The sequence below is a fragment of the Rhinolophus sinicus genome, chromosome 14 (genome assembly GCF_057876585.1).
Source record: "Rhinolophus sinicus isolate RSI-liver-muscle chromosome 14, RSI-T2T, whole genome shotgun sequence".
Classification (NCBI taxonomy): domain Eukaryota; kingdom Metazoa; phylum Chordata; class Mammalia; order Chiroptera; family Rhinolophidae; genus Rhinolophus; species Rhinolophus sinicus.
Window position 1 is genome coordinate 36702451 of NC_142514.1, and position 12568 is coordinate 36715018.

Below are 12568 nucleotides of genomic sequence, written 5' to 3' on the forward strand. Positions count from 1 at the left end.
GATATTACTGTAAATTTTGTACCTTTATCCCTAGATGATTCTAAAACAATCAGTCTGTTAATCTTTTATTCATTGAATGTTTTTGTTTTTCTTTTAGTCCAAGGACAAAATGATGAGAGGATCTCGCCGAGGATGTGTTAGACTCAGAGTGAGTATTTACTCATTTTTATGAAAACCAATTTTGACAGAAATTTAAAAAATTATTTTGATGGAATCATGGGACTCTAAATTTAGTTTAGCTTTTTTACTTAATTTGTTGGGACAGGCAACTAAGGCTCAGAGAGAAAAAATGATTTCTCCAGGGAACTGCTAGTCAGTGCCAGAACCAGGACTAGAACTCAGTTCACTGGCCCATGATTTCATGTGGTATCCATCCACGACTTAAAACAGCTCTTGATTTTTTGTTTATCCTCTGTTTTACAGCCAGGAACAGGGCCTGGAAAATAGTTGTAGTGTTCGTGGTAGAGCAAACAGTAGAAAAAATCTCTGAAAAATTGCCACTTTTAGCTGCTTTGTTCTTCCTGTTCAACACTATTTAATAATGGTCTGTTTAGCAGTGATGTCCAGTAGAAATATAATATGGGCCACATATATAGTTCAATATTTTTGCAGTAGCCACATTTAAAAAGTAAAAAGAAACAGGTGAAGTTAGTTTTAATGATGTATTTTATTTAGGCCAGTACATCCAGAATATTATTATTTCAACATATGATCAATACAAATTATGAGATATTTTACATTCTTTTCTAAGTACTAAGTCTGAAATCCAACATCTTTTACACTTATGGCACATCTGAGTTCAGACTAGCTGCACTTCACGTGCCCAGTAGCCACGTGTAGCTTGTGGCTGCCTTGTTGGACGTGAAGGCCTATAGCTTCGTGCTGCTTTTAATTGCTTGTTCAGTTTCCACCATTGTCCAGGTGGCTAAAGGCAAGACAGAACGCAGGGTTGGGGATACAGTTTCTAGTACTCCACTGTGTCCAAAGAAGGGCCTTCTCTATTGTAACTAGGTAAATCAGCTTCTAGGAGCCTTTTCTTCTTCAGGCTCCTGTTGTTTTCTTTCTGCCATCTTTTTTCTGTACCCTTACTTTTGCAGATGTGACTATCTTTGGCAAACATATTATTGCCTTTATTACGGTAGCAGTAGCTAATTGGTAGGAATGGGAAATGACTCTGAGAAAGAAACCAAATTCTAATGGACAAATTTTGGCAACTGCATTAGGAATAAGTATGGTAAAGTTGTAGGATGGGAATCAGATAGGCCTATTTTGAGCAGATGGTGTATTTGTGATAGCATAAAGATTTAAAAAATCGTTAGAAGATTTTTTACTGTTTTTTTCCCTTTCCTTTGGTTTCCTTTTGTCTTCTTGGTTTAATTGCTTTTCTGAGCACTTGCTGCTGACCCCAGTCACCACGCAGTCTGGTATTAACTGCCTTCTTGGCTTGAAATAGGCTCAATAGTGACACTGGCAGAACTGTATTAAGACAGCTCTTCAGTTGAATTAAATCTGGATTTGGGCCACTGTCTCATTGGTACATTTAATGCACTATTTTTTTTCTTTTAAATATAGCTTAGTTAATTATTAACCCTTGTGTCTATCACCCAGGTTTAGAAATAGAATTTTGCCTGCTATCCCGGAAGCCTCTCTATGTGCCCCATTTAAATTATGCCCCCCTCCCTGTCTCCTAAAGTAATCTGTTCTATTCTAGCAATCATGTCTTGGATTTGCATTCCTAAATTCTGTAGTTTTATCTTGCTCATTTAAAAATAAAAAGCTTGACATCTTTTGTTTGTAGTTTATCTATTGAAGAATCCAGGCCCTTTGACCTGTAGGAGTTTTCCGTAGTGTAGATTTCATTGATTGCTTACTGGTGCAGTTCAGCATGTTCCTGTCTCTGCTTTTCCTGCAAATTGACAGTTGGAGCCAGAGTCTGGATCAGACTCAGGCTTGATCCCTTTGGCAAGACTATAGGTGGCGGTGTGTTCTTTTATCAGGAAGCACATAATGTCTGGTTTTTTGCTCTTTATTGATATTAACAGCTATTGATGCTCAGCATCGGTATTAATTAACTTACTTGGGGGTTGCAAAATTATGGTATTTTATTTTGTTTCAATTTTTATCAGATAATTATATAAGGAGACACTTCATCTATTATTTGGTTGCCCAGTGATACAGTACAAATAGCATAAATGCTTGATTATTTCCTCTTACCCAATTTTCAAGATAATGAATTGACTTATAAAACAATATTCATTTACACACACACACACAAAAGAATTGAAAGTAGAGACGTGTTTATAGAAGCATTACTTACAGTAGCCTAGAGGTGGAAGCACTCAGTGTCCATTTGATGGATGAATAGATAAACAAAATGTGGTATATACATACGGAATATTATTTAGTCTTAAAAAGGAAGAAAATTCTGACACATGGATGCATCTTAAGGACATTATGCTAAATGAAATAAGCCTGTCACTAAAAGACAAATACTGTATGATTCTATTAATATGAGGTACCTAGAGTAGTCAAATTCCTGGAGACATAAAGTAGAATGGTGGTTTCCAGGGGTTGGGGGGTGTTCTTGTTTAATGGGTACAAAGTTTCACTTTGGGAAGATGGAAACGTTCTGGAGATGGATGGTTGTGATGGTTGCACACAATATGAATGTACTTAATGCTACTAAACTGAACACTTAAATATGTTTAAATGGTACATTTTTTGTTATGTGTATTTCACCCCAATTAAAAAACCCTCACCCATTTATCACCTCACAGTTCTGTAGATCAGGCATCTCAGAAGGGTTCTCTGCTTTAGGCCTCACAAGGCTGAAATTGAGCTATTGGCCAAGCTGGGCTCTTATCTGGGCTTTTATCTGAGGAAGAATCCAAGGGAGAATCTGCTTCCAAAATCTTTTAAAGGTTGTTGGCAGAATTCAGTTCCTTGTGGTAGGACTAAGGTTCTCATTTTCTTGCTTGCTGGCAGCTGAGATCTGCTCTCAACGTCTAGAGATTACACATACTTCCTGTCATGAGGCCCCTCCATCTTCAAGTCAGCATGCACATCAAATCCTTCTAGAGTTTTGCATCACATTGACTTTCCATTCTGCTACCAGCTGCAGAAAACACTCTGCTTTTAAAAGGCCTCATGAGATTAGATTAGACTACACCCTTTTGCCATATAATCACTCCAGTGATCACTCATCCTGTAACATAATCACTGCAGTGAGATCTCTTCGTATTCAGTTTCCACCCACACTCAAAAGGGAAGAGATTATAGAGGGGCAAGGGTCATTGGGGGTGGGTTAGAATTCCTACCATACAGCATAACAGGAAAGAACCAGATATACCTATGTTTGAATCTTACTTTTGCCTTTTGCTTTGTTGACTGGAAGAGGGAAGCTATCTGTAAGCTTCCTGAACTTGAGTTTTCTCTTCTTTAAAGTAAGTAGCGTAATACCCCTGCCGAATTTTGTGAGGATTAGGCCCCTGGCACATAGATAGAAGCTATTAATTAGTAGTGTGTGTGTGTTTTGAGAGGCTTTGCGGTACACTTGACCCTTGTATAATGCAGGGGTTAGTGGCACTGGCCCCTGTGCAGTCAAAAATCTGCATCTAACTTGTGACTCTCCCCAAACGTAACTACTATTAGCCTACTGTTACCCAGAAGCCTTACCAGTAACATACAGTCGGTTAACACATATTTTGTATGTATATGTTTTATGTACTGTAGTCTTACAATAGAGTATTCTAGAGAAAAGAAAATGTTAAAATCATAAGGAAGAGAAAATACATTCATAGTATTTATTGAAAAAAATCCACGCATAGGTGGACTCACGTAGTTCAAACCTTTGTTATTTAAGGGTCAACTGTGTTTTCAAAAAGCCGGACTGCCCTTTGGCTTCCTATTTAAGAAACATCTGGACAGCTTGTTTAACAGTATAGATTTCCAAGTCCCACTCTCTAGACATACTGTTTTAGACTAGGGTCTGGAACTTTTATTTTTAAACAGATTCTCCAGATTGTTTTGTGCATCGAAAGGGACCATTGTTGTAGGAGAAAGAATAAGCGAGACCTGGGGCTGAATCTGATTCAGCTCCACCCCTTACTGACTTGGTGCAAATTTCTTAATTCCTATGAAGATAACATTATATAACTTGTAGGGTGTTGGGAAAATTTCCTGAGAGACCAAAGAATGAGGCTGACAACTGCAGCATTGCATCGAGTTTATTTAGGAAGCTTACATAGGGGGCACATCTTGGGCAGTGGCAAGACAACATGGATATCCTCTGCCTCCGCTCTGCATGGCACTGACTGCCCCAGATAAGGGGAAAATGCCTTATGTTTTTGCCACGGAGAGGGCAACAGCCTGTTCCAGGAACCACCATGCACCAGCACACCATGGGGCATAGGGGAGGGATCGCTCAGACAGTCTGAGGCGATTTACAGGAAGCATTCTCTGTTCTGGCCTGGATCTAGCTTGAGAATCCAGGAAATGGAACAGTCTCTCCTGTGCATAGTACACATCCAATAAATAACTGCTGTGGATGATGATGGTGCTGATGGTGGTGATAGATGATGCAACTATTATCTAGATTCCAAATGAGCTTAACGAGCTATCACTGACCCATGCCACAGGTCTCTTCCTGCCTCTCCATCCATCTTTATTTTGTGTTCCAATTACACTATACTTCTTTGTGTTCCCTCACTGTGTTTTTTCATTACTCATTGCTCTTCACATATTTTTTCTTATGTCAGGAATTTTCTGGGCTCTGATCTGGTGAGCTCATCTTTTAAGAGACTTTTCAAATGTTTTTTCTATGAAGCATTCCTGATCCATAATCCCCCTCCTCTACCTTATCATAACATTTGTCACTTATAGCCATGAAAATACTTATTCCATGATTACATTTTAACTTTATTTTCCCCACTCCATAGTGAGTTCCCATCCACTGTTACTATGCTTGGTACATGGTAAGTAGGTACATAAAAATGCTTATTGCTGATTTTATGTATTTATAATAATAAATATTGAAGAATTTGTTTTTATTAAAGTTTACATACGAAGGACCTGTGGAAGTTATTTTAAGCATAAAATGAGCTAGTGGTATATGATACGTTTTCTAAAAAACAAAGCAAAACACCCATGTGGTTTTAGGCTGCATAAAAGGAACCTAGGGAAAGGTACCAGTAATCATGGAGGAAGCTTTTATGATCAGGCACTGTGTTGATTTTTCACGTGTAGTCCCATGATAACGCTGTCAGGTACATGGTGTTATTTCATTTTACACATGAGGAGACTGAGAGTCAAGCTACTTTTAGTAACTTTCCAAGGTCACAGTAAATAGTGAATCTGGGATTGAACTTGGATCTGTCTCGTTCTAAAACCCTGTTCAGTCCTTATAGTTACTAGGATCCTATTCTTCTTGACTAGAAGAGTTCATGTGGACACCCCCAACTTGTTTCAAAGTCGTGTAAAACCAGTGGAGGAAAGCAGAAGAGTGAAAAACCATTTCCTTCCCATCCACTTTCTTTGATGGTGGCAAAGTGTGTGCCACTAGATGGTGCCCTTGCCTTGATGTAAAAGTAAAATGTTGATTGAGTCCTGGTGTCTAATTCCCCCTCCTCCCCAACATACTAGCTAAAAACAAAATATTGACATTTCCAGGTAAAATCTGAAAAATGGAGAAGCAGTAACATTAAAGAGGCAGTGCTGGGTAGAGACAAGAATAGGTCATATATGAAATGCAGTTCAAATCTGAATTTTGCCATTTGTTAGCTTTATGACTTCAAACAATTCATCTATTCAGCTCTGAGTCCTTATTTTCTTAATTTCTGTGGAATAGGCATCATATCATTTACTCATAGAATTATGAATATCAAATTAATTGATATTTTTAAAAGTATCCAAGCACAGTGTCTGGGACTTAGGTTCTTAATGAATAGTAGTTACTGTTATAATTAATAATTACCATAGATAAAATGAATCTCAGCTTCTGAAGAATTCTACAGGGCCTTAGGAATCACCCAAATAAGGTGAATTATATTCAACAAAGTTTCAATCTAAATGTATTGTGACGTTTCAAAAACTATTACTCCATATGTTACTTAAAGTAACACTTTTTACCCAGTCCAGTGAAACTGAGTACTCCCTCCATTTAGTAATTGTGTTGGCCATCAAAGTTGTCTGATTTCCCGAGGGATGTGTCATCTGTTCTCTTTTCTCTTTTCCTTTAGTCTGTCACAAGAGAGGTTGGCAGTGTACCATGATGCATTAATAGTTTTAGCACTGACTTCTTACCGTATTTTGCCATGTATAATAAGCATTTTCTTGCCCAAATTTGTGAGGGAAAAATAAGGATGTGCATTATACATGGATAGTACTAATTCCGTATTTATATAAGTGTTTTTAATTCTTTTGTTTGTGGTCGAGTTAAAAGTATAACTCTAGAAATCAATAATGACATCCGTATGCAAAATAATACCCTGGAATACGATAATTGGTTTTATTGAATTTACGACAAACTTGCAACGACAAAGTTCTTGGCCTTCTATGATGCATAAATATTGTAAATTTGTTACCGGTACATAAAATTTCTTGTACCTAGTATCTGTTCTTGTGTTTTGTAATTATTTGTTGCATAAAATTTCTTGTATCGTAATATATGAAAAAAATAAATGCTAAAATTTCTTTATAATACAAAGAACAAGTACCTAAATGTAAACAAATAAAAATTTGAATTAAAAAATTAAAATGAAAGATTTTTTCCTTGAAAGTATGGGCCAAAAACGTGGGTGCTCATTATACATTGCAAAATATGGTACTTGATTCTGCATTATTTTTTCATGTTAGCATCTTTGGCATTGGGATGCGTCTTACAATCATTGACATCTTAGAGTGGATACAATAAAGAATTATTTTTAGGTTAATGTATAACCTTAAGACTGTCCTTTACTCTCTTCCCCTTAGGTATGCTTTTATCAATTGTTTTGTTATTTCATTATGAAAAATTACTCTATTGATTTCTTCCTTTTTTTGTTAATTCAGTTGCTCGTTTTTGCAAGTGTCATCTGTATAAATTTGATGCTAAAAATGTCTTCTTGTGGGAAAGATGTAAACATTTATGTAGTCTCTGATTGGTACGTAGATGTCATTAATACTATCTTTCCTGAATGTTTATATGATTTTATAATTACAAATTAAGAATTAAAAAAGAAAGTGATGAAAAAATATTCCAGGAAATTGTTAACCAAAGAAAGCTAGGAAACAGTATTAATATCAGACATAATAGACTTTAAGAAAAAAATTAAAATTGTTATGGTAAAAGAGAATACTAAAACCCCAGTATTGCATAGATAACATTCTTCGACAATGGTGGAATAAATTAGAAATTCCTTAACAAAACAGTAGCCACTCACTGCCTCACATGCATACTTCGTTTTAATTCATTTGTGAAAGTAGAAATCATAATGTAAATTATAAAATATTTAAATCTGAATGATAATGAAGGAACTACATATTAAAACTGCATCTAAGGCAGTCTATGATTTATCATTTTAAATGATTATATTATAAAAGAGATTGAAAATTAATGAGCTAAGCATTAAATTTTTTTTTTTTCTTTTATTAAATTTATTGGGGTGACAATTGTTAGTAAAATTACATAGATTTCAGGTGTACAATTCTGTATTACATCATCTATAAATCCCATTGTGTGTTCATCACCCAGAGTCAGTTCTCCTTCCATCACCATATATTCGATCCCCCTTACCCTCATCTCCCACCCCCCACCCCCCGCCCCCGTTACCCTCTGGCAACCACTAAACTATTGTCTGTGTCTATGAGTTTCTGTTTCTCATTTGTTTGTCTTGTTCTTTTGTTGTTTTTGGTTTATATACCACATATCAGTGAAATCACATGGTTCTCTGCTTTTTCTGTCTGACTTGTTTCGCTCAGCATTACTCTCTCAAGATCCATCCATGTTGTCACAAAAGCATTAAATTTTTTAAGAAATAGAAAAAAAAGTAATGATAAAGTAGAAAGAAGAAATTAATAAAGGAAAATTTTAAGCCAGAGTTATTTATTAATTTAGATGTCAAAATCCTGAACAAAACACAGCAAACCATACTCAGTAATATATAAACAAAAAGTATTATGACCAAGTAAAGTTTATTATGGGAATACTAGGATGTTAATTTTAAAATTAATTAAGTTACCACATTAACAGATTAAAAGAGGAAAACTACATGGCCATCTGAATTAATATAGAAGAAGCAGTGAATAAAATGAAATATGCATTCAAAATTAAGCAAACTAGGAATAGGAGAGAATATTCTTAACCTGGTAAGGGGTAATTTTGCTAAAATGCTACATTGTGCTTAATAGTGAAATAGAAGTATTCTCTTTAAAATCAGCAGTGAGACAGCAGTGCCTGCTTTTGCTCCTTTAAATAGTGTGCTCTGGAGGTCCTAGTGAATGCTGTAAGATTAGAAAAAATACAAAAGATATATGGCTTACTTAGAGGGAAAAACAAAATTAGTATCTGTACATGATGTTTCTGCAACTGTACTGGAGGTCCTGGTAAACATTTAATACAGAGAATAAGAAACAAAAGAATTCAAAGAAAAAGGATTGGAAGGGAAGAATAAACATTGTTGGTATTACAGATGATATTGTCTACATAAAACAGTCCACAAGAATCTACAGAAAAAAGTTTTTGGATATGAAATCATTACGCAGAAAGCATACGTATAGTGTTGCTCCATGCAACCTACAAACAATCAGAAAAAGTTACTACAAAGAATTCTATTTATAGTAACAAGAATTCTTAAATTACCTAGGAATATATTTTACAAGATAAATGTGTTTCTTTGATGGAGAAAAACTATAAAACATCATTGAAAGACTAAAGGAAGATCTGAATATAGTAAAAGCTGTATCCTGTTCCTGCTTGTGAGACTCAATAACGTGTATGTTTATTTTCCCTAAATTAATCTATAAGCACTTGTGATTCCAGTCAAAATCACTATTAGGCTTATCAAAGAACTTCACCAGGTGATTCTAAAAGTTATTTAAAATGCTAACTGGGCAAGAAATTTTTGAAGAATAAGGAGTTCGGGAACTTGCCATTCCAGATAGTAAGAGTTTTTATGAAACTGGTAATTAAAATGATATAGCACAGAAGAGAAAGCTCAGAAATAGAGCCACACATCTATGAGAATTTAGTATATAACACATTACAAATCAGATTCTGTCACTCAGTAAATGAAGCTGGATCAATTGGCTGCCCAAATGGAAAAAATAAAATTACTCTCTATCCCATGTTATACACAAAAATAAATACCAGAGGTATTAAATGTATAAAATGAAAATTTATACTTATAAGAACATATGGAAGAATGTCTTTGTGATACCAGGACAGAGAAGGATACCTTAAATCACAAATCATATAGAAAAGATTGGTAGACTTGACAACATTCAAATTTTAAAACCTTTGAACAACAGCAACAACAACAACAACAAAAAGACACCACACTCAAAGAGAAAGACAACCCTTGGCTGGGAGAGAAAATATTTACAATATATACAACTGACAAAGGATTAATGGCCAGAATATGTAAAAAAAAAAAAAAAACTCCTACAAATCAATGAAAAAGACAAAAACCCAAAAGAATGCATATTAATCAATAAAAAAGCAAATTGTTCACCACTCTATCACAATCACTCAGAACAATAGCTAGACAATTCAGTAAATACTTGTCGAATCAGTGAATGATGCTTAAGCAGGTCCTCCATGCAGTAGCATCTTTGGTGAGTGGGATGGGCCATGAGCTTTCCAGCTTCCTTCTACTTTGTGAACTCCTCTCTCCTCTCTAGATTATGCGCTCTCTAGGGCAGAGATATATCTTACTCCTGTTTATATCCCCTGGCCGTCCTTTTAGGAGCTGTGTCAGCAATCTGTATTCCAGAGGAGTCCTTCCTTTTTATCGTCTTTGGAGTCAGTTTACCAGCCCACTTTCCTTGCAAAGGGAGATTGGCCCTAAAATAGCCCTGCGTAGTGTTTTTTTTTTTTTTTTTTTTTTTTAAGCCATGAGAGCAAAACTGCTTTTTGTCTTTGGCACCAGAACTATGATTCATGCCTATAGTATGTTTCTGTGTATACTAGAAAGAAGAAGAGAGAAAGTCAGGACATTCATCTAGTTGCACAAGACTCCAGCTCCAGTTACTTTCTGTCTGGGAAACTGGATAGTGTGACCCTGGAGTAGCAGGCACCTTGGTGAGTGAGCCCAGGTACTGACAGAATCTGAAACCTTCAGAAGAAAAATGAAAGATACAAATATATACATTTGTGTGTGTGTGTGTGTGTGTGTGTGTGTGTGTGTGTGTGTGTGTATCAAAGTTTGATGGGTTAGCATACAAAGAACTTTGCTTAATGGTAGAATACTATTCCATATATGGGTTAGCATAGGGAGTTTTGCTTTATCAGATGTAAAAAACAAGTAGTATGAACTCAGATAAGAGAGAGGCAGGATATTTGGTGGAAGACAGCTTGGGGCAATTGGTAAACCTCCAGCTGCCCATGTGTAGAATTTGATGAGAGGTGGTAGGCATGGAGCAAATCACTGAGGACCTTGTAGGCTAGGCTATGGCGGTGTGATCATATCCTCTAAGCCAGGACACTAATCTTTAGATTAAAAGGGGGTTCTATTCATTATTATGCCAGGACAACAGGAATAATCTAGAAATGTCCCAGGCAAACAACCAGGTCATATAATCACCCTATGTACTTGAAGGTGAAGAAGAGCCATTGATTTGGTCACATATCCTATAAGGAATGGGAAGTTAAAATAAATTTTAGGCAGGAGGCTTGTGCAAGTCTGAATAATCTTGATTGCAAGGGAATGAGAGAGGTGGGCCAGTTGCTAGATGAGGATGTATAATTGAGAAGGATAGTTTTTGTTGTTGGAAAGAGGGTAAAGACTAGCGTGTGTAAATGCAGTTGGGAAAGAGTCAGTAGAGAGAGATAAAAGTTGAAAATTGGTAAACTAAGAGACCGGAGGAAAGGTGATAGGGGGTGGAGTCCCTTTTCCATTATGGCAAGTGGAAAGGAAGCAAGAGTGAGTGTAGATACAGGTGAGTATTTAGGTGGGAGGGCATAGCAGGTTTAGAGTTCCTACCTGATGACTGCTTATGTTGTTGTTGGGGGTTCAAGGAAAGTAGAGAGGTTATAAATAGCTACAGTGGACAGTGGGACAGACCAATAACAAGACAAGGATGCCCCCTATCATCATTTATATTCAACATTGTCTGCCACGCTAGTGGCAGTCTTAAATCAGGTAGTCCTAGCCAGTGAATAAAGCAAGGAAAATAAATATAAGGTATAAGGATTAAAGTAGAAGAAATAAACTTATTACTCACAGCAACTTAATTGAGCATACAGAAAATCCGAAAGAATCTACAGATACACTATTAGAATTGATAAGTGAATTTAGCTGAATATGAGGTCACTTTACAAAAATAAGTTGTATTTCAGTGTACCCACAATTAGTAATTAGAAAATGAGTTTTTAAAAGTGAATTAAAAAACATTTACTATAGTACCAAAAACAATTAGGAATAAATATTAACAAAAGGTGGGCAAGACCTCTACTCAGAAAGCTACAAACAATTACTGAAATTAAAAATGACCTAAGTAAATGGTAATCCCAGTTCGTTCCGTGTGTGTGTGTGTGTGTGTGTGTTTAACTTGTTCACCTGACTCTAAAATTTATAGAATACCCACGTCTGATTCCTGCCTTCTCAGTCAACAAACAGACCCCAGTAGAAATGGTGACTTCTTCTCACCTGCCATTCTAGAGACAACTGGTTATGACTATGGTGGTGATGTTGATTCATAATTTGTAAAGGCCAAGAAGAAAAAGTTGGAGGACTTACTCTACCTGATATGCAAATGTAAAGGCTAACATAGAATATTTTCATGGCCTCGGGATTGGGAAAGCCTCCTTAAAGAAGACACAGAAAACACTACCATAAAGTGTAAAAGCCAATACATTGTACTACGTGAAAGTTAAGAATTCTTCATGAAAAGATGTCATTGTGAGAGTCCAAACTCTGGCAACAGGGTAGAAATTTGCCTGATTCATAACCAGTGAAGGATTCAATAGGCCAGTCTTGTCAATGTGCAAGAAACTTGAACTATTTCATAAGAGGATATTCAAATGGCCAACAAACATGAAAAGATACTTAAGCTCATTAGTTATCAGGGACATGTAAATTAAAACCATCGCAAGATACCACTACTCACCTGCCAGATGACTGAAGTATAATAAAAAAGTGTTAGTGAAGATGTGGAGCAGTTGAAATTTACGTACACCACTGGTTGGTGTGTAGTTGGCACAACCACTTTTGAGAACTGTTTGACAGTATCTGTTAAAATCGGCATGTGCATACCCTATATCTTAGCAAATTCACCCCTAAGCACTATGATGAGCGTTTTACATATATCATTTGAAAACAACTTTATATTCAAAGGTAATATATACATAAATCATAACTGTACGGGCTCACTG

The 12568-nt window shown here is 36.1% G+C and overlaps 1 protein-coding gene across 9 annotated transcripts in view; it reads left to right on the plus strand.

The window, feature by feature from the left end:
- The window catches only part of OSBPL9 (oxysterol binding protein like 9), a 130062-nt gene that overhangs the window by 17674 nt on the left and 99820 nt on the right, over positions 1–12568 (plus strand). For all 9 annotated transcript variants that reach the window (XR_016018630.1, XM_019742781.3, XM_088791135.1 and 6 more), the window contains exon 2: positions 98–148. Coding sequence is in view for 6 of the 9 variants with exons in the window: in XM_019742781.3 (XP_019598340.1) it covers positions 98–148 (51 nt within the window). In the remaining 3 variants the exon portion in view is untranslated. The remainder of the gene's footprint in view (positions 1–97; positions 149–12568) is intronic.